Source organism: Heterodontus francisci, chromosome 3 (assembly GCF_036365525.1).
Source record: "Heterodontus francisci isolate sHetFra1 chromosome 3, sHetFra1.hap1, whole genome shotgun sequence".
In the NCBI taxonomy this organism is placed as follows: domain Eukaryota; kingdom Metazoa; phylum Chordata; class Chondrichthyes; order Heterodontiformes; family Heterodontidae; genus Heterodontus; species Heterodontus francisci.
Window position 1 is genome coordinate 76781528 of NC_090373.1, and position 27063 is coordinate 76808590.

A 27063-nucleotide genomic window follows, 5' to 3' on the forward strand; every position below is an offset into this window, starting at 1 on the left:
TTAACTATAACGGGGACCAGAGAGGAAACTTGGATAGTTAGCAGATCAACTGCACAGCAAAACAAAACATGGCAAAAAAAAATCTGATGTGAGTGGCCCTCATTTGATTCCCAAATGCATTAAACTCAAACTGAGGGAGGCACTCTACAGTATAAATTTTCACCGGCTGCAGTCGAGCCGGTGTCAAGTAACATTTCAAAAGTGCCCTGGCAATCAGTTGAACCGTTTCTTTGAAAGAAATATTTTTAATGTTGTGGAGGGGGGGGGGGGGGGCGGTGGGATGGCAGTGCGGGGAACAAGTGCTGTTATTGCTTTCTCCTTAAAAGTTAACTGCTAAAGTAGTAAGGAGCTCTGTGGTTACATCAAAGTAGCCGTGTGCAAGGCTGTACGGTTGCAAGTGAGCTGCTCAGACTCGTCTATGTATTACAAGGATCTGCTGACGGTGCAACAGTTAACGATGTCTGACTCAGGACATTGCCTGAAGTATATTCGTGGCATTAAACTCTAACATAATTTTTGTGAAGTTTTTAATAAAAGAACATTATCCATTGTTTCCCACATTGGGGCTTGAAATATATTTTAGTTAGTTTTCCCCACTATTAGCATATGAGTTATACTGCAATCAAAGTGATACCCAAGCAGAGAGAGTAAAGAAAAGAACGTGTATTTACATAGAGCCTTTCACATTCTCAGCACACCTCAACTTTTGAAGTTGTTAGGTGGACATACTGCATTGCGTAATTCGATTCCCAAAATAACTGACGAAATCCCAGCATTCTATATAATGAAATCGCTATTTGTCTTTGTCACTAAGCCAGGAGCTCCAACTAATTCATCATGCATCCTGTGATTAAAGAATATCCTCTGATGCATTGTGAACACCGCCATTGGAGTACCGTGGCTATTTGATAAAACCACAAATGTCTCAAACCAGCATGAATTATTTCTATTGAACATTCAACGGATAATTTGTTCTAAGCAGAAAGTTTGAAGTTCAATTATTTCTGAAAAGATTTATTAAACTTGTCCCTTTCCACGGGCACTGCACAAGACTGTCTTTTTCAATGTTACATGTAAATTATATGTAGTGTGAAATAGATTTAAACGTTCAATTATAACCTGTACACTAAAAATTTATGTTGATTCAACTGAGTAACCAGTCACTAGCTCTCCAATGTTCTCCAATATTTTCAGCAGTGGGCTATAATGAATGACTAGATATGTATCCAATATTTGGTTTGCATCCAATAAGCATTTGATAATGTGCCACAAACAGACTTGTCGGCAAAGTTAGAGTCCATGGAATAAAAGGGACAGTAGCAGTAGATGAAATTGCTCGAGTGACAGAAAGGAGTTGGTGAATGTTTGTTTTTGAACTGTAGGGCTCTCCATCATTCAGTGTTAGGGCCCCAGCTTTTGCTGATATATTAATGACCTACACTTTGGTGTCCAGGGCACAATTTCAAAATTTGTGAACACAAAACTTGTATTGTGAATAAGGATAATGGTAAACTTGAAAAGGATATACACAGGCTGGTGAAATGGATGGACAGTGACAAATGAAATTTAATACAGAGAAGTGTAAAGCTATTCATTTTGGCAGGAATAATAAGAGGCAACAATATAACAAAGGGTACAATTCTATGGAGCAGGGGTTTATGTATGCACAAATCTTTGAGCAAATTGAGAAAGTAGTTAATAAAGCATATGAGATCAGTAGGGGTATAGAGTACAAAAACAAGGTGGTTATGATGAGCCTGTAAAAAAAAAAACTAGTTTGGCCTCAACTGGATTGTTGTTTCTAGTTCTGGAAACTACACTTTAGGAAGGATGTGAAGGCATGAGAGGGTGTTCACCTTGGAGAAAATTAAGAGATTTGATAGAGATGGTCAAAAATTATGAGTGGTCTAGACAGTAGATAGGCAAAAACTGCCCATTGCCAAAGGATTAAGAACCAACAGGCATCACTTTAAAGTTGTTGGCAAAAGCAGCAACAGGAGGAAAAGCTTTTTTTCCCCAAATAAAGTGATTAGGATCTGTAACATAATGCCAGAGAGTCTGGTGGAGGCAGATACAATCATGCTTTCAGGGGAATTAGACAATAATCTAAAAGACAAACAACAACTTGCAGGGCTACAGGGAAAAGCTAGGGGAATAGGACAAAATAAGTTGCTCTTGTAGACGGCTGAATGGCCTCTTAAAACTATTCTATGCTTTAAAGATAATCAATTGTCTTGAAGTATATATTACAATTATGCAAAAACAGGATGTGTTTTGCAATAACAGCAAGATCATGTTGGAATTCACAAGAATCATTTTTATTCAAACAGTAGGAAAAGAGATCTTGTTTAGAGAAGCCACATTAAAATGGTATGCGTAGTGTCCTTTGAGAAAACATGTTAAAGCCCATTTTTAACCTGGTGAAAAATTAACCTCATTCAGGGTCAACAGCAAGACAAAACCTTAGTTCGTAAACTTTTTGGTCTTTTTCCAAATTTGAAGATTAGGACTAGATCACAAATTCAGTTTGCAGACAGGTTGAACAAGAAAGAAAAAAAAAAAAATCACTGGTTGGCTTATCTAAGCTAATACCAGGAGGTTTAACAATTGGAAGCTTCTTTTGGTCTTCCTAATTGTGTTGGTCTACATCAAAATCAAAAATTGTTGGTAATGCACAGGTCAGTCAGCATAAAGGGAAGAGAAAATAAATATTTGTCAGAACTGAAAATTGGAAGATAAGCCAACATTTTAATAGGGGTGTAAACAAAATATTTTATACAATTACTCCTTTTTAACCATGCATTGGTGTAGGAAATTTGACAAAGCATCATTGTGCCCAGTTGAAGTTAAGACTTGCAAAAAAAAAAAAATTGTAATATGAGCAAGTTTATAGAACCAAGCAGAAAGCATATCACCCACTCCATCCTTGACAGAAGTAGGATTCTTGATGTTACACCATAGGCCTGTCACCATGGCATTCTACACTACACAAGTGTTCATCCTTTTCATGCCAGAAAGTGTAACTATAGTCTAATCTAATCAGTATGCAATACATTTACTGGTCTTATTTTTCAACACTGCCCATACATGTATTAGATTCCTGATGTCTTCCTGGTAATGTAGTGGAGGCTTGTTCCAGCTTCAACAGGATAAAGTTTGCTGACTCACTATTCTTTATTAGAATTAGAATATTACAGCGCAGTACAGGCCCTTTGGCCCTCGATGTTGCACCGACCTGTGAAACCATCTGACCTACACTATTCCATTTTCATCGATATGTCTATCCAATGACCACTTAAATGCCCTTAAAGTTGGTGAGTCTACTACTGCTGCAGGCAGGGCGTTCCACGCCCTTACTACTCTGCGTAAAGAAACTACCTCTGACGTCTGTCCTATATCTATCACCCCCTCAACTTAAAGCTACGTCCCCTCGTGTTTGCCATCATCATCCGAGGAAAAAGACTCACTATCCACCCTATCTAACCCTCTGATTATCTTGTATGTCTCTATTAAGTCACATCTCCTCCTCCTTCTCTCCAACGAAAACAACCTCAAGTCCCTCAGCCTTTCCTCGTAAGACCTTCCCTCCATACCAGGCAACATCCTAGTAAATCTCCTCTGCAGCCTTTCCAAAGCTTCCATATCCTTCCTATAATGCGGTGACCAGAACTGCACGCAATACTCAAGGTGTGGCCTCACCAGAGTTTTGTACAGCTGCATCATGACCTCGTGGCTCCGAAACTCGATCCCCCTACTAATAAAAGCTAACACACCATATGCCTTCTTAACAGCCCTATTAACCTGGGTAGCAACTTTCAGGGATTTATGTACCTGGACACCAAGATCTCTCTGCTCATCTACACTACCAAGAATCTTCCCATTAGCCCAGTACTCTGCATTGCTGTTACTCCTTCCAAAGTGAATCACCTCACACTTTTCCACATTAAACTCCATTTGCCATCTCTCAGCCCAGCTCGGCAGACTATCTATGTCCCTCTGTAACCTACAACACCCTTCGGCACTATCCACAACTCCACCGACCTTAGTGTCATCCGCAAATTTACTAACCCACCCTTCTACACCCTCATTCAGGTCATTTATAAAAATGACAAACAGCAGTGGCCCCAAAACAGAACCTTGCGGTACACCACTAGTAACTAAACTCCAGGATGAACATTTGCCAACCACCACCCTCTGTCTTCTTTCAGCTAGCCAATTTCTGATCCAAAGCTCTAAATCACCTTCAACCCCATACTTCTGTATTTTCTGCAATAGCCTACCGTGGGGAACCTTATCAAACGCCTTACTGAAATCCATATACACCACATCCACGGCTTTACCCTCATCCACCTGTTTGGTCACCTTTGCGAAAAACTCAAGGTTTGTGAGGAAAGACCTACCCTTCACAAAACCGTGCTAACTATCGCAAATGAACTTATTCTTTTCAAGATGATTATAAATCCTATCTCTTATAACCTTTTCCAACATTTTACCCACAACCGAAGTAAGGCTCACAGGTCTATAATTACCAGGGCTGTCTCTACTCCTTCTTGAACAACGGGACAACATTTGCTATCTTCCAGTCTTCCGGCACTACTCCTGTCGACAATGACGACATAAAGATAAAGGACAACGGCTCTGCAATCTCCTCCCTGGCTTCCCAGAGAATCCTAGGATAAATCCCATCTGGCCTAGGGGACTTATCTATTTTCACGCTTTCCAAAATTGTTAACACCTCCTCCTTGTGAATCTCAATCCCATCTAGCCTAGTAGTCTGTATCTCAGTAATCTCCTCGACAACATTTTCTTTCTCTACTGTAAATACTGACAAAAAATATTCATTTAACACTTCCCCTATCTCCTCTGATTCCACACAAAACTTCCCACTACTATCCTTGACTGGCCCTATTCTAACTCTAGTCATTCTTTTATTCCTGATATACCTATAGAAAGCCTTAGGGTTTTCTTTGATCCTATCCGCCAATGACTTCTCATGTCCTCTCCTTGCTCTTAGCCCTCCCTTTAGATCCTTCCTGGCTAGCTTGAAACTCTCAAGCGCCCTGACTGAGCCTTCACGTCTCATCCCAACATAAGCTGCCTTCTTCCTCTTGACAAGCGCTTCAACTTATACAATATCAATTTATACAGTATCATTTTGAACTAACTAGCTATCACCAAGCTTTCTGGCAGATTCTTACATGTGACCTGCCCCCTCTATTTAACAGTATTACCTTAAACTATACTCATAAAACAAAAGACCAAGAAATGTACATCATCTCAGTTCATTTTAAAGGGTCGCCTCCCCCCCCACCCCCCAATTCAGGTATCGAAAGCTGGAACATGAAGCAACTCATCTCAATTCCTGATCCTTTCTTTTCCATTTCTAACCCTTCCTTGAATAATTGCCCAATACTAAATGATTTGCCTCCAGCAAGGCCCCTGGTTTTACTTCTATACCAGCACCTCTGACTTGAGATTGAAAACTTGCTGCCAGAGGGGCACGGTTTTAATGGAAGGACCACTACTTGGCTGAGGCAGTCAACTATGGATGGCTCTGCTCTGTCTGAACCTTGGCCCCAATACTAAACTCCAATCCAGTTTCCCAGACTGTTATCAATCGTATCCCAACAGGAAATCTCAATCACCAATTCATTGTTCTCCAGCCCTACTTCCTCTCCATAATCCACATAGGACTATGATGAATAGATTAACTAGTGATAGTTTGGGACTACAGTGTGCTGATATGAAATTTCCTTCAGCAGTCACATAACGGCTGACCATTTACAATAAACAATCCAGTTGAACGAAGATTCATCCCAAACACAGCAAATTTAAGTACCTAGTTTGATATTGGGGGGGGGGGGGGGGGGGGGGGAAGTAAACTATAGTTTAATTGCTAAATGTAGAAACAGAATGCTGGAAACTCAGGCTAGGCAGCAGCTATGAGTTTGATTTAAAAAAGGTCATTGATCCTAAATGTTAACAGCTTATAGTTCCAAAGTTTTTTCATCTGATTTTTGGCATTGCTGTACTTTTCTTTAAAAGAAAAAAAGCTACATGGACAGGAATGATGTTAGTTACAAAAATATAGTTAATTTCCACACTTACAAATCAGTTTACAGGTTGTAAACAAAAAATGCTGGAACCACTCAGCAGCTCTGGCAGCATCTGTGGAAAGAGAAGCAGAGTTAACATTTCGGGTCAGTGACCCTTCATCGGAACTGACAAATTGTCAATTCCGGTGAAGGGTCACTGACCCGAAAGGTTAATTCGGCTTCTCTTTCCACAGATGCTGCCAGACCTGCTGAGTGGTTCCAGCATTTTTTGTTTTTATTTCAGATTTCTAGCATTCGCAGTATTTTGCTTTTAACTTACAGGTTTTACTTGCTTCAGGTGTAATTATATTGATGACAAATGATATCCCAAAAAATGTGGGGGTGCCTGGGAAGACAGACAGCAAGTACATGGTGACAACTGTTAACTAATGGAAAGCAATTTGTGAATTGTTAAAGATTTACCAATTATTGAATGTCAATTTTGTCACACCAAGCATTAGAAAACCTTTGCAGATGGAAAGTCACTTGCTCTATGCAGAGTTTGTGTTGATAATGCCTAAAATCACAAGGCTAAGGTGAAAGACTGATCACAAATAACTGCCCATTTCTGTACAAGAACTTGCATCTATAATGGTGCTTTTCATGTCAGGATCTCAAAGCATTTCAGCACCAGTTAAACACTTAAAGACTGCAGTCTTTATTGCAATGGAAGCAAAAATTATGGATTGACTAAATCTGGAAGAAAAACTAGGCTCAAGATTCAAACAACGAGCTTATGTACATGAGGGTGTAGTCTTATGCAACTGAGTAAAATTTCATTAAATATTTGGTTCTATATATAATTACAGTACAGAAACTCATTAGAGTCAGTGGCTGTAGCAAGTATCTTTGGATTGCTCAAACAGGATCTGACAATCTGGTGGAGAAAAAGAATATAACCTTACACATCAGAGCTAAAGCGAGTCAATTTAGGGCAATGTCATGAAGTATTGGACATTTGACTTCTCCCAAAAAGGCCGTTTTGGATGGGGAGAGATGGTCAATTGAAAATTTCAGAGAATTGATACTTTTGTTAACTAAGGGTCATTGAACCAGTGGTTAGATGGAGTGAAGTAACAGCAGTCCTCATTTTATGGAATGGCAGAACAGCCTAATCTTGTTCCCACCTTGGATGACTCAAGTTCTTAGCAAATCTGAATTTAGGATGGCATTGGCCAGCTGCCTTAAAGAAAAAAAAGTCCAAGTGGGCTCCAATTATGCCAGGTTGGCTTTTGTTCAGCACATTTGATCCCTGAATAACTAAACATTTTATGACAATCAGGCCACCATGCAATGTGTAGACAAATTTCCAGTAGAGATGCTAGCAACAAGTTCCACACTAAGAATAGACAGGCAAAGCCTAGTCCAAAAAAAAAAAAAAAAAATAAATCAGCTTTCATCCCCAGAAGAGAAAGATGGGGAGGCAGACAGTTCACATTTGCAGTTACCTCTAATAGTCAGTGTATAGCCAAAAGGTGGAGGGAAGCCAGCCATTTTACACTAGCAAAGATACTACAGCCAGATGCCAATGGTCTTTGTCTGCTCAAGGAAAGGATGCAAGGTTGGGGCCATGCACCATAATCCAAGGGAGTAGGGTGAACTTCAGGCAATAATGCTTCAGCCAAGTCAAGTGACAACCAGTTAAACTTTTACACATTTTAGGTAGCACTAGTCTCAAACTTGGCTTGAAGAATTTGTTAGTGGGGTAGAAGTACGAAACACTAGCAATAAAAAAGTGACTAATTATGAAAAAGGCAAAGATGGATGCTTCAGTCTATTAATTGGATAAATAGGAATGGCAGTTGCCCAGAGTTCCTTGAGGGGTACCTCAAATACAATTTGGATATGCAGTCCAACTGAACTGGAAAATGTTTTATTTTAAGCAAAGTTGCATTTCAATAATATGAATGGTTATTTAGATACTGTTCTGATTGACAAGCAAAGAGGCTTGGGACCACACCAACTCAATTGACGAAACATTAGCACAAATCAGAACTGCAGGTGGTAGGAGAATGGTGGGGATGTGGTAGGGAATATGGGATTAATGTAGGATTAGTCTCAATGGGTGGTTGTTGTTCAGCACAGGCTCGGTGGGCCGGTTTCAATGCTGTATCTCTATGACTCTGACTTTATGCCAAGCTGTTTATAGCATTAGCTAGAAGCATCTGAGATCATAAGCTATTAAATGGTTTTGATGTAAACAAACAGTGGTGCAGTGGTTAGCACCGCAGCCTCAAAGCTCTAGGGACCCAGGTTAGATTCTGGGTACTGCCTGCGTGGAGTTTGCAAGTTCTCTGACCGTGTGGGTTTTTGCCAGGTGTTCCAGTTTCCTCCCACAGCCAAAGACTTGCAGGTTGATGGGTAAATTGGCCATTATAAATTGCCCCTAGTGTAGGTAAGTGGTAGGGAATATGGGATTACTGTAGGGTTAGTATAAATGGGTGGTTGTTAGTCAGCACAGACTCAGTGGGTTGAAGGGCCTGTTTCAGTGCTGGATCTCTAAATAAAAAAAGATAATGAGTTAATAATTAGCTTTTAATTAACAAATTGATCCATTCATTTGATAGAGACTAACAATTCCAAGCACAATACAAGCAATAATTATTGCTGAACCACCAATCAGCAGCAATGGCCAATAGGATATCGCTTTGATATCTACAAGAAAAAAAAAGATAGTAAACATATTTCAGAATTACTGCTTGAAAAATAGCTCTAGAAATGATTCTTCACCTTTCATAATCTGGTTTTCCACTGTAGGGATTTCTGCCACGATTACCACTGCTCCAGATGATACAGATCCATGCAGATGGTGCTCTGTATCAGCACTCCGACCTGCAGTTGCATACAACTAGTCAGTAGAGTACTTCAGGAAACATCAAGTTTTATTCTAATCTTAATGCCTTACCCATTCGTTGTTTTCCTGGTACACATTGCCCAGGGCAGAGGAGCCCATTTACTGGTTCCTTCCTGCACAAGACTACACTGCAATGAAAGTACACCTAAAAAGAGAAAAAAAAAAGCATAGCAGGGCAGCAAATGGAAAGAACTGAAACACATTGCACTGAAGCAATCCTCACCTGTCCCAAGGCATCAATGCTTCCCAAGGCAAAAGCAAATGTCTTGACTTCAAACCTTTTGTAGTGAGTAGGATAGCTGACCCTCTCATTACTTGTTACTGGATGGAAGATAGTCATATGCAAATCGGCATGGTTCTCACAGCTATTAACAAAAAGTACCTGGATTAAGTAAGGAAAGTCATTTGCTTCTTTTTAAGAAGAGAGCAGCTCATACTTGCCTGTTGATGACAATAGGCCACTGTGGAATGCTATGTCTGTCTGGTGATGCAGTTGCCCAGCAATCCTGCAGGAACAGTTCAATTTGTGGATCTTCATTGTACAACAGTTGTACTTCAAAGTAGAGGGGATCAGTTAGGTACTTCACTACTGGATAATCAGCTTCTCCATACAGCTTAACGTAAGACATATCTGCAAGCATCCAAGCAAATTGAATGTTCCCAGGGCAGCAGCAGAGGGTGGAGGGGAAAAAAAAAAAAGAAATGCTCCCATTTCAAATTCATTCCAGCTATTTAAGTTAGATGATTAAATTAGTGGTTTTATACTAGCTCCATGTAAAATAGCTTTACACCAAATATCAAGTACAAGATTTACCTTTGGCAAGGTGCATAACCAAGACAATAGGTCCATATCCAGGTACAACAGTTGGCTGAGGATTTACTTGGTGCTCAAACTGAAGATGCAGTGAGTCATTTACACGGTAATGACAGGATATTGCAAGCCTAGGAGGAGCAAAGATGTTACTTGCTATTCATTTAACCACACAAAAAAAAGCTGCTCAGATTCTTACCGATATATTGGATCACTGGCTGGTGCTGATTTTTTGAAATACACCACTTCATTCTCATAGATCATGTAATCCCCCTCAAACTACCAAGAGAAACCAAAATTAGTCTGTCACCAGATGCTTGCTGAACCTTTAATCTAGGCCAATTTATATTTCAACAGAAGTCTACTTGTTGGCTTACCCTTCTACTTGTTCCACATGAATTGGCAGAAAATTCAAAGGTGGCTTTGAATTCATCACTCTCTTTTGGTCCACAGGTTTTATCTTTCAGCATCATTTTACCATTGACACCCAACAATGCTTCAAGTTTTAAAGCAGTAATGACAATTCTTCCATTTGGGAAACAAGCTGAGGGGAAAAAAAAAAAAGTAGTCAGTATGCTATCAATATGCAAGAAATTGGTTATGAGTGAAAAAACCCCCAGAGCTTACTTATGAAGTCAGTTACAGGAAAACTGCAGGAAACAGAAAAGTTGGCTAGCACATCCAGAGTTTTGTTATCCTTCAGTTTGAAGTCAAATCTGTTTCGAAGGCCTTGCTTGTTTATTGCCTGTAATGAAGCCACAATTAAAAATCAGGACCAGCTCAAAAGTTAAGCCAAGACACTAGTTCAAAGCAGCTTACCTCATGGACAACTTCAGCTGCAGCATGTGGAATTGAGAGTATTAAGTGGGTACCATTATCACTGAAGATATAACCATACTGCTCAGCAGAGTGAGGGGTTAGTCGTACATTCCCAATAAAAGGAATCCAATACTGATCCAAGGTTCCATGTGTTACTACCAGGGTCATGTTTGCTTCATCACAAAAGCCATTTGCCATAGGAAGTACTAAGAAGTGAACATTTTATAGTATTACTCAAAGCATTTAAAAATCATTTCTTCCTTGTGTAGATTAAGAGCACTCACCTATTTTATGCTGATATTTTAAATGAGCTACATGCGTGAATGTTACATTTTCAGGTACCACAGTCAGCGTGTAGATGATGTCAAGGGTATATTGTTCAACACCATCTCCTATATACTAAAAGGAAACACAAGAGGGATGAGTCACAGTCAAGCAGTGTGGAAACATACATTGCTCCAATATTCCATTACCTTTCTGTCTACAGCTGGTGCCTCCATTGGAACTTCAAGAATGAAGATTCTATTTAGGGTTGTCTCATTTGTGGTAGTCCCATTGTACACATTAAACACCTGCTTTGCTTCATCCACAGGGAAGGATTGAGAGCCCAGAGTGAGTTTTTTTAGTTCTACATCAGGGAGGAAGTTGCCTAGTGTGACATTGAATAGCCATTGCTCAGGAATGGTATCTGGAAAAAAAAATAGGAACAATTGAATTGTACACTGGAATCTTTGTGTAGTAAGTCCACTTAACCCAAGTAGGGTGAATTGGTTTTTCATGTGCATAGGCAGTTTCACTGCATGGGCAATTAGCAAGTAGTGTGGCCAAATTTAGCAACTTGGATCTAGACTTGGAAATTACAAAAGCACACACTGGACAGTTTGTCAGCAGAATTTGAAGGGCATTTCACTTTTAGGACTGCATTTTAATTCACCCAGCATTGAGAACCTAAAGCAAAAGTGTCCATTTTTTTCTATTATAAAATGCCATGGACATATACATATAAACTGCCAGGTTGGACAACTTATTAGCAACATATGTGGATTCTCAGACACCTGAGCTCAAATATCTGTTTTAGCCTGTATCCACATGCTAGATGAAGCATGTCTGCTTGATAAATCCAAATTTACTAGTCTAAATCTCCATCCTTGTCAGAGTGGCACAATGTGTACTTGCTACAGGATTTCTGTAACAACTCCAAGGCTTTCGATAGCACCTCCCAAAGCTAGTAACTCAATAAAAAGAATAAGTGCAGCAGGTACAAGGGATCACGTCACCTCATTAGCCTGACTTGGACAGACATCAGCTCCTTCATCTGGAACTTTAATGCAAGGAACTCAAAGCATTATGGTAGCAGCTTTACTGCATGCACTGCAGTGGTTCAAGGTGCCCTGAGCAGGCTGCCAATTATGGATGGTGAAGGTTAGTAATACCTACATCCAAGTAATGAATTCAAAGAAAATACTTCTGCACATTAAATGGTTTTTCATTAATTACAAACTTGCTTACCATTAGGCAGGGTATGCCATTTTACATTAGTACATACCATCAGTGAGAACAAGGGGCTGAGGAATAAAGGGAGTTGTAACTGGATGGATCACATTGATTTTATTCAGTCCCCATGCCTCATCTTCCCACAGGTGTTCCAAGAACAGATTAATGCTGTACTTTATACCATATTGTCCATTCTGCACATGGCTCTGAAAAGTAATAATTCAACTGTTAAAATTGGGACAGAGCAATATTTAAATATGTGCTAGAGTTCAGGCTCAACAAGCCACTGGAGGTAGACTTTTGGAAATTTTAAACCAGCTCAAGGACAAACCCTCCACTTTAAGCTTGCTTTTATTTAATCTCAGGTTGAACAATACACTATACTAAGGCATCACAAAATCATTGACTAGATTAAGTTGCTATGCAAGTGGAACTGGACAAAATTAGAGCTAAACGAAGGATGGTGGTAATGCTGCTAGATGTCTATGGATACTCTGCTTTAAAATTTCAATAGGATAGCCCTAGATTTAGAGTTCATAAAAATCAAATCTTGTTAAGCCAAACCAATAACAAGCATTGGATGGCTGGTCTTCAGACAAATGGATTCAGAATGATATCTTCATTTTAAAAGAAATAATGTTTTGTAACCCAACTTTTGAAAACAGAAGCCAATACCATGACAAGTTCAGATTTGCTTCAAGGCAGGTATAACAACTTCAAATGGGTTGCAGTCTCAAATGAAGTTGCATCCAATGCATTTGAATCCAAAGAGCATATATGGCGGATAAGATACCTGCAAAGCAAAAATTCAATTCTTCACTAACCTTATAGTATCCATCCTGTGCTCCAATTGGGACCCTTATAGCAAGAGCTGTATCATTTTTATCTAGAGTATAGTTTCTTTCTGCCATTCTTGCGGGGTCCAACTTTATGCCATTTACTCCCATGGAGGTGTTGTCTTGATAAACTGCACTGGTCACAATTGGAGTGAAGATTCTTGGCACTGTCCACAGGATTAGGTCATCAGTGAATGTAATACCATCTGAAGAAAAAAATGCATTATGTTGATTTGACAAGGTGTCTTTAACCCAGGTACAGCAAGAGCAATAATTATTCCAGTTAGAATGCAAATGGAATTCTCCTACATAGTGCAGAGAATTCAGTACTGTAGATGACAAGATCTGGATAGTTACAGAAAGTGGTTAGCTAACCTACAGTTAAACAACCACAGGCTCAAGTGCCTAGATAGGCTAACATTTGCTTCAAATTGTTACACAACTATATCCAGTTTTAGATGGCTTGATCTAATCATTCTCCTGAAAAATGAAGGATGGCTGGTTTTATTGAAAGAAAATAGAAGTTTATCATTTGATTTCTTACCAAGAGGACAAGCCATTGCAGTGTCAATTACAAGAATCATCCAATGCTGCTTGAAAAAGGTACTTGATCGGATGACAGACAAGGGCACACCTTGGACCTAATTGAAAAGGGGGTGTGGGGGGGGGGAAAAAAAAAAAGAGAAAAAAGAAAAAAAAAGTCATTGAATATAAAAATGTCAAAAAACAAATGCTATTAGTCAGTCAAGAAAGTCACTTGAAGTGGAAGATTAGTGAACTCACTAGAACTATTTGAGCCTCATTTGCATCATAAGGAGCACGAAGCAATATGCGAGACATTGTTGTGTTGATTCCATAGTTCATCTGATGTGCTTCTCTCACGGTCATACTCCGTTTGTCATCAGCAATGTGAAATACCACTTGCCATATTCCACTTTCCGCAGTAGTTGCCTAGATGAACAGTAGAAACCAAAGATTGGAAGAGTCCATTTAACTGAATATTGGGTATCATGCACTTCTAACCATTATTCCAATGGGAAATAGAGCTTCAGAAGTTTAACTTTCCCCCAAATCTGAAGATTTAACATGCAGCATCCATTCATTAAATGTTTTGTACAATTCTTTGAAAGAGATAGCTTAAAAATAAAGTTACTTACTACTGGAAATACTGAAGCCCAATCTTCATCTTGGGCATAATCTTTAATGGTTGGTATAGTCTTTTGTACAGACACCTGTGCATGATCATGCCAAATTAGTGCATTTTCAAGTGCTGAAATTTTACTTACTAGTTACATGTCTACAGTTGCAAAAGATCACTGGGAAAGTGACAGTAATACAGCACAATTTCAATCAGCCCAACTATAGAAATCAAAAAAAGATACATGATTAGGCTATTTAGATTAGGCCACAAAATTGTCTCCAAAGAATAAAAATGTCCAGAGAATCCACTGGATATACTAGTGGAAACAGGTAGAGGACTTGGTAGTTTAATCAGAACTACTTACTAAATTTACAACTAAAAATCAATTCTGATGCAACGTTTAGTGCAGGCTACTACTCTACTAGACCCACAGATGTAACAAAAGTAGCAAATATTTATCAAAAAATGCTAACTAAAAACACAGATCACTGACAATTTTAAGTGTGTAACCTCCATTTGCAGTCTGGGTGGTTGAGAGTTCAATATTGCTGTTTTTACCTGCATGTAGTTGTCTTCACAGTATATTTCTCTTGCAGCCCATGGTGAGTACATACAGGACAGTGTTTGAATATACGTTGAAGCTATTGTGTCAGTTTCTGATACTTTTATTTGTATAGTGAGATTGAATTGCTCATCATTCTGCAAACAAATTGCAAATGCAATTAATGGAATCAAGATGGATCAAATATTAAGTTTCCCAACTGCCTATACTCAGACATTAAAAAAAAAGGACCCATGAGCTATAATTCTGGAACAGCTGTATATTGTGCATTCCTAGGAGATCACAACTTCCATTCAATATCCCCATATGGTGAATTGAAAGTTTTATGTATCCTTTCATGATGTAGTACATTAAACCTCAAACATCTGATTCCAGTTGGGAGCATATTTCTTCTCTCCCCACCATTCCCACTCCTACTGTTCAAGGGCATAGTTTCTTAGAACAGGAAATTTGGATAGCATTTAGAAACCTTTCAAACTTTAGTAACCTGCATTTGCCTTGTAATGTATTCAATAAAACATTGGCAGTAGCATTATTTGAATCTGACTCTCCAATCAAGAAGCTATATTTAAAATCTCACTATGCAAATCTATACTAGATGCTTCTAAAAAGGTACTTACCAAAATATGGACACAACAACTAAGGACAGAGGCACGGAATTCAACATTCCAGTGATCCACTACAACTGTATAACCACACTGTGATGCAAACCTTGGTGTAACAGGAAAGATATAACCAGACTGATCTGAGAAAGCAAAGTAAATCAGTTATCAACCAAACTTTTTTTTTTTTTTTTTTTTTGCATAGAGCAGAAAATTTGAACAGCTGAATTTTTCTTTTTTTATATAAATGGGGTCAAGGATTTCCTCCTGGAGAATCCCTGCTGAAGGAGTTGCATTTGTATGTTGGTGTTGGGGGTGGAAAGGAAAAAAGGAAAAAAAGGAAAAAGTTCACCCATTAGTTTCTTCAGGTTAACGAGTAATGTGGTTTCCCTCACTATTTTATTACAATAAGTGTTACTTTGCAAGTGGCATAAACAAGTTTGTTAAATCACATGTGGCAGTTGTTCAAGTGACTAGATCAAGTGTCCTCCAGACATTTAAAAAAAAACAGACAATTACAGCTTTCTATACACAAGGTCTGACTATGTCATGCATTAAAGTTACAATTGTTAGAAAGAAACAGCTATCTGGTTCAACAAGACGTTGGGATTGGCAGGGGTGGGAGGGTGCACTCTAGTAGTACAGGGTATGAATTGAGAAACAGTTATATTAGCTGGTATGGAATCAAGATGCCTCACCATCATTTTACATTGCCATGAAGTATTGTAAGCACAATAGAAACCTTGGAAGGTGAAGTAAAGTCAATTTTAGGGTAGCCAACCAAGTTGCCTTTTGAAACAAGATCAGCAAGGACTTAAAGCGAGAGATCAGAATACCTACTGCATTATACATCACAAGCTATGTTTAAGTTTGCTGGATGTTAAGCTATGAATGGCATGTACTGTATCCAATTAATTTAACAGGCCAAAATTAAGACAGTGTGCATATTTTAAAAAATTGACAAACTTAAAGACCAGTGAGTAAGCAATATAATAGGAGGCAACCTTACCAAAAAAAAAAGAGATTATCTTGGTTCCAGAAGCTGTTCCAGCCAGTCTTCCATGAGGGATTTTTCTCCAACTCCCTTAATAGTTGTTGATTCCCTTAATGCTATTGTAACCCTTCTTTATTGCTCAACTTTCCAATACTACTGAAGACTTTTTTGTTGCAGCTGTTTTGCAATCAGCTTCATCAGTTATCTTTGGCCTAGCATATAGTTTCCCTTTCTGAAAGGAATTAACTTCAGGAGCCTATACCACAGATGTTCCAAAATGTTACCTACTTAAATATTTCTAAACCTACATTTTAAGCTTTCAGCCATTTGCACACAGTTATAAAAAAAAATGCAACACTCCAATTAAAATCAGGGCTGCCACAGAAATACAAACTAATCTTCCATCCCAAGACATTCAATACAGGATTTAAAAAAAAAAAAGAGAGCTTTCTGATACTTCGTCAGCCAATAGCATTCAGGCAGAGGGCACTGCTCTTCAAATATGCCTTGGATTGCTAGATAGTGTAATGTTATGATTTGCTGGGACACAAGAGGTTGCCAACCTAGATGTACTTAAACTGCACCTGGCAACCAGTAGATCAGGTTTGATCACTTTAGACTGCATTACTTCTGGCATGCACAGCTGAATATTTTCACAATTCCAGGATTACTTTAAACTCCTTCCTGCCATCATTATGCCAACAAAAATCTAGTTCATATAGAGCCTCCCAAAATGCTCCATTGCCTTATTCAAAGAATTTGGCAAGAAGCTAAGAACTATTACCCATTCTTTTGGCCTTCTCAACTAAGGCTCACAAACTACTATTTCAGCTTCAGCTAGAGTATTGCATCCAATTCTGGGTACCACACTAAAGGTGTGAGGGCATTGGGGCAAGTGCAGAAAAGATTCATGATAATTGTTCCAGGGACAAAAAACTTCAGTTATGAAAATAGATTGGAGAAGTTGGGACTGTTTTCCTTAGAGAAGGAAAGCAGATGTGATAGAGGTATTCAAAAATCATGAAGGTCTAGACAGTAGATAGATAAACTGTTCCCACTCGTGAAAAGATCCAGAATGAAGGTGCAAATTTAAAGTAATAGTGAAAAGCAAAAAAAAAAGCTTTTTCACACAGTAAGTGGCTAAGGTCTGGAATGCATTGAGTGTGGGGTGGAGGCAGGGTCAATTGAAGGATTCAAAAGGGAACTAGACAGTTATAATGAAAAGAATGAATGTGCAGGGCTATAGGGAGAAGTCAGGGGAACGGCACTAAATGAATTGCTCTTTTGGAGAGTCGGTGCAAATATGGGCTGAATGGCCTCCTTCTGTACTGTAACAATTGAGATACTATTTTTCATATGAATGGTATAGCCCTACTTTTTTTTGAAAAAAAGCCATTCTAAAAACAAAACTGTCCAGCTACCAGCAAGTTAAAACAAAAATGATCCAATACTTATGCATCCAGTATTGGAATTCCACCACTCTGGCTTCCCTATTGACAGTAGCTCAAGTTACTAACAATGCTTCTGCATCTTTTGGAAGAGGTGTCAACCGTTCTTATCCTTCACCACCCCAGCCCCTCCTCTGCTTCTCTTCTCCCCCCCCCACCCCCACCACCCTCCCCAAAAACACCACTTGTTCATCCAGATGCCATCAATACATCCTCTTTAATTGCTTTACATCCCATTGATCTTGCCTGGTCAGCCAAAATCAGTAGCCACTTAAATGGTATCTACACTAGCTCAGCAATAGAGAGCTGAGAAAACATTGGCCAGAGTAAACATACTATTTTATGCATAGATTTTTGGTGCCCAATTCCCTGTTGGATTTTGAGTAACAGATTGGCTATCAGATACTCTTATCACTCCCAAGACCAGATCCATCCTATTCAGTTTCCACTAGCTCAGTGCAGTCACCCTGGCTCAAACAGCAACATACAGCCTTCAAGTTCCACATTCCAGCCATCTATGTCACAATCACTCACCTTCATACATCTGGTTTCTAATTTTGTGATGGTCACTTCAAACACCATTTACTTCACTACATTACACATTTAAAAAGATCAAGAAAAGTACAGACCAGATTAAAAGTGTTTTACCAATTAATGGCACATTAAAAATATTAACTCACAGCTAATCAACTCACTTCTCAAAAGGAATCAAGTGAACTGAATGCAGTTCTAGACAGTTCCGAAGGTCAGAGACCTGAAACGTTAACTGTTTCCCGCCACAGATGCTGCTAGACCTGAGGGGTATTTCCAACACTGTTTTTATTTCAGATTTCCAGCATCCACAGTATTGTTTTTTTTTCTATATCACTTTAGTTTGGCCCAAACTCTGATCTACCAATATGCGGATGTTAAAGCGGTGACTTTTACACCTCAGGGGTTTAAAGATTTAATATATTAACACCATTACTGCACAGGCAAAGTAACTCATCCTCAGATTAAGGGACGATGAAGGACTCCAGATTGTGGGATCCGAGACGGTCTAATTCGGCTCCACCAAATTAGTACTGAGACAAGGAACCGAGGACCGTTACATGGAGACAGATCCCAAAGTAACGGCAGTGAACTTACCGACAACGCTAATCTGCCAAAACTTGCCAACAAGAAAGTGTTTATTCAATCCAACCCAAAAGACAGCATCACGGCATTCAGTCTTCAGAAAACCTAGAGAAACGGATCAGAGGAGCTCCTTAATATAAAACACGAGTCCATCGGACGCGACACATGGGCTTTGTACGAACTCTAACCTGGAGGCGCAGTTTGCATCCAGACTTCAGGGACTATCGCAGTCACCGACAGTAACAAGCTGTGAAACAAACGGAGCAACCATAAGTAAAAGGTGGGAAATGTCCTCCAGGTTCCAACTTTCACATTGAAAGACTTACCCAAATAACAAGACAGGTGCCATAATCCAACTCCTGTCCCGAAACTGCCCAGGCCGCGTCTTTAACTGTTTTCCTCCTGCAACAGAACTAAAAAGCAGACACATTCCTACTGAAATGGTGAAAGGAGTGAGGGGGCGCGCGCCATTTAACCCGGGCCCCGGTCCCGGGCTCAGCGTCACGCGCTCATTAGCAGCAGCGCCGGCACCTGGTGCTGATCGCGGTGAACCTAGTTTTCATTGCATGAGTCAGTGTCCACTGTTGCGCCAGTCTTCTTTGCTGTCGCTCATTTGATAGCAGTGACGTCTCCGAGTCAGCTTGTTTTGGTTTCAAGTCCTACTTCAAGTTTTGAATGCAAAAAAAAAAGCCTGACAGTCAATGTAGTACTGAGGGAGTGCTGCATTGTTGGAGGTGCTGCCTCTGAGGTGAGATGTTAAACAGTATGCCCTTTCAGGTGTGTGCACACTAGGGTTCAGCTGTAGTACCAAGGTTTGTTATCTAATGGATAGAGGAATGACAGTGATGCTCCACACTCTGGACTGCACATCCTGTACCATGTGCGAACTCCAGGACTTCTTGGATCCTAGATAACCATATGTGCAGGAAGTGTCGTCAGTTTCAGCAGCTTGAGCCCTGGGTTTTGGAACTTGAGCAGCAGCTGATAATACTGTATTACATTCATGAGGATGAGAGCTATGTGCATAACACGTTCATAGATGTGGTCACCCCACAGCTTAAGAGTATGCAGGGAGAGAGGGCAGGGGTGACCACCAGGCAGCCAAAAAGAATCAGGTAAGTTGTGCATGTCCAACAGGTATTCAGTTCTGAATACTGAGGAAAGTGATGCTTTACCTGGGGAGTGCAGCCAAAGCCAAGTCCAAGGCACCATGGGTGGCTCAGCTGCACAGTGGGGTATAGGGAAGACTTTAAGAGCCCTAGTGATAGGTGATTCAATAGTCAGGGGAACAGACAGGCGTTTCTGTGGCCACAGACGTGAATCGAAGATGGTGTATTGCCTCCCTGGTGCCAGGGTCAAGGATGTCACTGAGCGGCTGCAGAGCATCCTGAAGTGGGAGGGTGAACGGCCAGCAGTTGTGGTTCACATTGGAACCAACAACAAAGGTAGAAAGAGGGATGTGGTCCTGCAGTCAGAATTCATGGAGCTAGGTAAGAAATTAGCAAGCAGGACCTCAAAAGTAGTAATCTTCGGATTACTCCCAGTGTCACGTGCAAGTGAGTATAGAAATAGAAGGATAAGACAGATGAATTCGTGGCTGGAAAGATGGTGCAGGAGGGAGGGCTTTAGATTCCTGGGACATTAGGACCGGCTCTGGGGGAGGTGGGACCGGTACAGGCCAGACGGATTGCACCTGAATAGAGCCGGGACTGAGTTCCTTTCGGGACATTTCCTAGTGCTGTTGGGGAGGGTTTAAACTAGTTTGGCAGGGGGATGGGGACCTGAGAGTAGACTCAGTTGGGACAAAATCTGAAATTAAAATGGAGGGTGGAAAATTAATGGATGAGTCTGGAAGACAGAGGAAACAAAGGTAGGAAAATAAAAAAAAAAGTTTGGCAGTGCCCAAGGGTATTTATTTTAATGCAAGGAGTATAGCAAACAAAGCAGATGAGCTGAGGGCACAGTTAGAGACGTGGTAGTATGATATAGCTATTACAGAAACATGACTTAAGGAGGGATAGGAATGGCAGCTCAATGTCCTTGGTTACAGGGTTTTCAGACGCGATAGGGAGGGGGATAAGAAAGGAGGGGGAGTGGCAACTTTGGTCAAGGAAACTATTACAGCTGTGAGGAGGGATGATATGTTGGAAGGTTCATCAAATGAGGCCATATGGATTGAGCTAAGGGACAATCACAGTGCTGGGAGTGTACAATAGACCCCCAAACAGTCAGAGAGTGATAGAAAAGCAGATATGTAGGCAAATCTCAAAAGTGCAATCGAGCAGTAATAGGGGATTTTAACTACCCCAATATTAACTGGGATAGTTTTAGTGTGAAAGGAATTGAGGGAGCAGAATTCCTGAGGTGCATTCAGGAGAACCTTTTTGCCCAGTATGTAGCAAGTCCAACAAGAGAGAGCACAGTTCTAGACTTAGTTTTAGGAGATGAAGATGGGCAGGTGGAAGGAGTGGCAATGGGAGAGCATTTTGGTGGTAGTAATCATAATTCAGTCAGTTTTAACATAATTATGGAAAAGGACAGAGATAGAACAGGTGTGAGAGTTCACAATTGGGGCAAGGCCAATTTTAATAAACTGAGGAGTGATTTAGCGAAAGTGGACTGGAAACAGCTACTTGAAGGTAAATCAGTGTCAGAACAGTGGGAGGCATTCAAAGGAGAGATTCAAGGGGTTCAGGGTAAACATGTTCCCACAAAGAGAAAAGGTGAGACGGCCAAATCTAGAGCCCCATGGATGTCAAGGCGCCTACAGGGTAAGATAAGGCAGAAAAGGAAAGCTTATGTCCGACATCGAGAACTCAATACTACAGAAAGCCGAGAGAAGTATAGAAAGTGGAGAGGTGAAATCAAAAAGGAAATTAGGAAAGCAAAGAGTGGGCATGAAAGAATATTGGCAAGCAAAATCAAGGTGAACCCAAAGATGTTTTATCAATACATTAAGAGAAAGAGGATAAGTAAGTAGAGAGTAGCGCACTTAAAAGACCAAAAAGGTAACCTATGTATACGGGCGGAAGTTGTTGGTATGGTTCTTAATGAATCTTTTGCGTCTGACCACAAAAGAGGGGGACGATGCAGATATTGCAGTTGAGGATGAGTGTGAAGTATTGGATGTGATAAACATAGGGAGAGAGGAAGTATTAATGGGATTAGTATCCTTGAAAGTTCATAAATCTCCAAGGCCAGCTGAAATGTACCCTAGGCTGTTAAAAGAAGCAAGAGAGGAAATAGCAAAAGGTCTGGCCATCATTTTCCAGTCCTCACTGGATACAGGTGTGGTGCCATAGGATTGGAGAACTGCTAACGTTGTACCTCTGTTTAACAAGGGAGCGAAGGATAGACCGAATAATTACAGGCCAGTCTGTCTACCCTCAGTAGTGGGCAAATTAATGGAATCTATTCTGAGAGACAGGTTAAACTGACATTTAGAAAGGCACAAGTTAATCAAGGATAGTCAGTGTGAATTTGTTAAGGGAAGATCTTGTTTGACCAACTTGATTGAATTTTTTGAAGAAGCAACAAGGAAGATAGATGAAGGTAGTGCAGTTGATGTGGTCTACATGGATTTTAGCAAGGCTTTTGACAAGGTCCCACATGACAGACTGGTTTAAATAAAATCCCATAGGATCCAGGGAAATGCAAGGTGACAGGTGGATGTAGAAAGGATGTTTCCCCTTGTGGGAGAATCTAGAACTAGGGGTCTTGTTTAAAAATAAGCGGTCGCCCATTTATGACTGATGAAGAGAAATGTTTTCTCTCAGAGGGTCGTGAGTCTTTGGAATTCTCTTTCTCAAAAGGCAGTGGAAGCAGAGTCTTTGAATATTTTAAGGTAGAGGGAGTGATAAGCAAGGGGGTGGAAGGTTATCGGGGGTAGGTGGAAATGTGGAGTAATCAGTTCAGCCATGAACTTATTGAATGGCGGAGCAGGCTCAAAGGGCTGAGGGTCTACTCCTGCTCCTAATTCGTATGTTCGTATGTATGTACAAAGAAACCTGGGTGTCCTTGTCAATAAGTCACTGGAAGCTAACATGCAGGTGCAGCAAGCAATTTAGAAGGCTATTGGCATGTTAGCCTTTATCAGAAGAGGATTTGAGTACAGGAGTAATGAAGTCTTGCTTTAATTGTGTAGAACCTTGGTTAGACCACACCTGGAGTACTGTGTACAGTTTTAGTCCCCTTACTTTAGGAAATATATTATTGTCATAGATGGAATGCAATGAAGGTTTACCAGACTAGTTCCCGGGATGGCGGGACTGTCCTATGAAGAGAGATTGGGGAAACTGGGCCTGTATTCTCTAGAGTTTCGAAGAATGAGAGATGATCTCATTGGAACTTACAAAATACTCAAAGAGATAGACAGAGTAGATGCAGCTAAGATGTTTCCCCTGGTTGGGGAGTCTAGAACCAGGGGACACAATTTCAAATTAAGGGGAAAACCATTTAGGACAGAGATGAGGAGAAATTTCTTTGCTCAGAGGGTTGTGAATCTTTGGAATTCTCTACCTCAGAGGGCTGTAGAAGCTCTGTCATTGAGTATGTTTAAAGCAGAGATTGAAAGATTTCTAAATAATATTGACATAAAGGGATATGAGGATACTGTGGGAAAAAGGCATTGAAGTGGATGATCAGCCATGATCGTATTGAATGGCGGGGCAGGCTCAGTGGGCTGAATGGCCTACTCTTGCTCCTATGTTCCTATGACCCATTTATTCCTACCTTCTATTTTCTGAATCCGTGCTGGTATATTACCCCCAATTCCATGTGCTCTAATTTTGCTTACTAACCTCTTGTGTGGGACCTTATCGAAAGCTTTCTGAAAATCCAAATATACTGCATCCACTGGTTCGACCTTATATATTCTGCTAATTGCATCCTCAAAAAACTGTTAACAGGTTTGTCAAACGTGATTTCTCTTTCATAAATCCATGTTGACTCTGCCCGATTCCACCATTATTTTCCAGGTGTCCAGTTATCACATCCTTTATAATAGATTCTAACATTTTCCCTACTACTGATGTCAGGCTAGCAAGTTTGTAGTCCCTCGTTTTCTCTCTCCTTTCTTAAATAGTGAGGTTACATTTTCTACCTGCCTTTCTTCAGGAACCAATCCAGAATCTATAGAATTTGGAAAATGATCACCAACGCACCCACTATCTCTAAAGCCACCTCTTTCAACACTCTGGGATGCCGATCATCAGGTCCAGGGGATTTATCAACTTTCAGTCTCATTAATTTCTCCACTAATACATTTTTTACTAATACTAATTTCTTTCAGTTCCTCATTCTTGCTCGTCCCTTGGTTCTTCAATATTTCTAGGAGGTTTTTTGTATCTTCCTCTGTGAAGACAGACCTAAAGTATTTGTTTAATTTCTCTGTCATTTCCTTATTCTTCATTATAAATTCCCCTGTCTCTGCCTGCAGTGGGCCCACATTTGTCTTTGCTAATCTTTTCCTTTTTACACACCTATTTAAGCTTTTGCAGTTCGTTTTTATGTTTCTTGCTCTTTTACTTTCATATCATATTTTCTCTTTTGTTACGTCAATGTGCTTTGTTGAATGATAATTTTCTTTAATCCGCTGACTGCAAATCTGAATTTGTATTTTTTTTTCAAAAAAGATATTTTTAAAGGACATTTAAAACAGGATGACAGCTAGAAGCTTAAGAGGATTACGTAGTTTGCTACACTGCAAAGTTTGCTACATTGCAAAGGACTGTGAGGAGGGAGACGAAATGAGTATGCATTTCCCAGCAAGCATCAAAACCCAGGAAGTTTAAAGGAACTGCCTGTTCTCTGTAGCAAGAGAGAAATACTGCTAACGGCTACGTTTTGAATCACTGAGTGACTGTCATATGACAAGCCCCTCCCCATCTGTGTTTTTAAGCTGGTGTTTTCTGTGCAGCAGAAGAGAAGCAACTGGACTCTGACATGAGCAGACCCTAAGTGGGGGTCTCTCTCTCTCCATTCCAGCTTGAAAGCTTTCAAATCCTGCTTGCTGACTGACCACCTTTGCATACTCTGGCTATAATCAGAAACCCCTTTGGAGGAAATCAACTGCATTGCTAGATCTAAGAGACTCACTGAACCAGTCATCTACCTCTTCAAACTAAAAGCCTCAGGACTACCGAATTCAGCTAGAGGATAGCCGAATCACCAAACAAGACAGACTGTATACTCCTTTTTTCTATGGGCTCTAACTGAGCCAATCTACCTTTGCCTGCTCTGTAACCTATTTGTGTGTGTGTGTAAACCTCTGCTGTGTGAGAGTGAAAGTTGGAACATTGTTTATTATTTAATTAGTTTGGTTTAGGTACAATAAAGTTAACCTCTTTCTTTGTTAAATCAAGAAAGCCTATCCGATTTGTTCTCGTTATGATCATAGCAAGTAAGTAATCAAACACTTACTGAATTGGCAGGTACGTCTGCTTTAAGAAAGAATTAAACCTGTTGTGGTCTAACAAGGAGAGGAAAAGAGGGAAATGCTTCAACCCCTCCTCACGTGACCATAACAGAAATTTAGGGTCTCGCGTCTGGGATCAAACCCAAAGACAAATGGGAAATTGGAAACAGGAAACCAAATTGATCCTTAGCAATAATTTAAAAACTTCAATACAGGTTTTCTTATGGTTTTCAGTGCTAGAGTACTAAAATGTCCATATTCGAGGCCAGTACCTTCCTAGAACAGAGTGAAGTAACTTAGGCCAGGTTAAAAGCCCTATCTGTTGAAGAGTTGAAAAATGTAGCTGGGCAGTTAGAGATTACTATCTGTCCAAAAGCTAGGAAGCCTGAAATTGTAATACTTGTGGCCAATCATTTTAAAATTGACACTGGAGAACAGGAGACAGGCATAGAATCTGAAACAGACAAAATAATATCAGCTAAGATACAGCTAGAACAAATGAGACTAGAATTGGAATTCCAAGAGAAAGAAAAAGCTTTCCAGAGAGAAAAAGAGGAGAGAGAATTCCAGGAGAGGGAAGAAGAAACGGAGGAAAGAGAGAAAGAAAGGGAGGAAAAGGAAAAACAAAGAGCTTTCCAAAGGGAGTTAAGGCAGCTCGAACTGAATAGGGGAAGACCCAATGTACCCAGTGAAGGAATTGTTAGTGAGGGAACTACCTCTAGCTCAGCACCGAGTGCTGAGCTATTTAAGTTCTTCCAGTTGATACCAAAGTTCAATGAGGGGGATGTGAAAGCATTTTTCATCTGTTTTGAAAAGCTTGCAAAACAGTTGAAGTGGCCAGTTAACAGCTGGACACTGTTATTGCAAAGGAAAAGCCCATGAGGTTTATTCGCTGTTGCCTGATGAGAGTTCATCAGATTATGAGATGACTAAAAATGCTATCCTGAGTGCATATGAGAAGAGCGAGCTGGAAACACAGGGGGCCCTCCTCAGGCCAAAAAGGAAGGTGCTGAGAACAGGAGTGACACCCGGAAGCTTGTATGTTTCCATTGTAGCAAGGCAGGTCACCTTCGAGTTGACTGCTGGAAGTTAAGGGGAAAGCCCATACGTTTAATCAGGGTACACCAGATTAGTGCAGGAAAAGGGGCCTTGATGGAAATCACAGCACAGCAGGCTGTGGCTTTAACTTCGGCAGTAAAACCCAGTAAGCCTACTGCTGAGAGAGCGGGAAAACTTAACAAAATCCCTGAGAGTTACTAGGATTTTGTGTCCAGAGGAACAGTGACCCCATAATCCTCGAGTGACCCCATAATCCTGGGGTAAGACGAGTAACCCATAGTCATACTTAGGGATACAGGGGTCACCCAATCCCTTTTGCTGGGAAAAGGCATGACCTTTCCCCCAGAAAGTGCATTGAATGCTAGAATGCTAGTAAACAGTATTGGAGGAAAGAATATGCCCATACCTTTAAGCCAGGTGCATCTGAAGTGCAACCTTGTTTCAGGACCAGTAACCATGGGGATTATCCCTCCTGGAGTGCAAGTCAACCCTGTCCACAAGTAACGAGGGACCATCCTCTGGCAGGGTCGAAGGTGGTAGCTTCCCCAGTAGTTTTAGAGAGACTGAAAGAGGTCAAGGAGACAGAACACTTACAGGAAAAGGTCCCTTGCATTTTTCCTGACTGTGTGGTGACCCGGTCCATGGTCAAACAAGTTCTGTCAGAGGAGGCTGAACTGGGACTGCAGACAGATGACCCTACTGTTTGGTTATCTGAAACCTTCTTCGAGAAGTTAGAGGCCCCAGAGGATGGGTTAAACAGGTCTTTCTTGGTTGAGGCTTAGCAAGCCGACCCAACGTTAAAAATGTTAGCACAGAC

General features: G+C 40.4%; 1 protein-coding gene across 1 annotated transcript; it reads right to left on the reverse strand.

The window, feature by feature from the left end:
- Positions 1–850: 850 nt before the first annotated feature.
- LOC137367115 (uncharacterized) lies at positions 851–18200 on the reverse strand. Its single transcript, XM_068028551.1, has 21 exons — positions 18191–18200; positions 15233–15357; positions 14609–14749; positions 14067–14141; positions 13693–13860; positions 13454–13550; positions 12898–13115; positions 12126–12279; positions 11053–11267; positions 10864–10978; positions 10580–10785; positions 10388–10505; positions 10138–10304; positions 9960–10039; positions 9764–9891; positions 9391–9580; positions 9173–9314; positions 9001–9094; positions 8826–8927; positions 8671–8750; positions 851–901 (listed from the first exon to the last, which is right to left on the reverse strand). Exons 1-21 carry the CDS (start codon positions 18198–18200, stop codon positions 851–853), a joined length of 2676 nt encoding a protein of 891 aa, XP_067884652.1.
- Between the last annotated feature and the right edge of the window lie 8863 nt (positions 18201–27063).

Coding starts and splice junctions, on each gene's coding strand:
- LOC137367115 (XM_068028551.1), bottom strand. Junction 10,786..10,863: donor AAAATATCAGCATAAAATAG/GTGAGTGCTCTT, acceptor TTCACTTCTTAG/TACTTCCTATGGCAAATGGC. Junction 8,751..8,825: donor GGAAAACCAGATTATGAAAG/GTGAAGAATCAT, acceptor TTTTTCTTGTAG/ATATCAAAGCGATATCCTAT.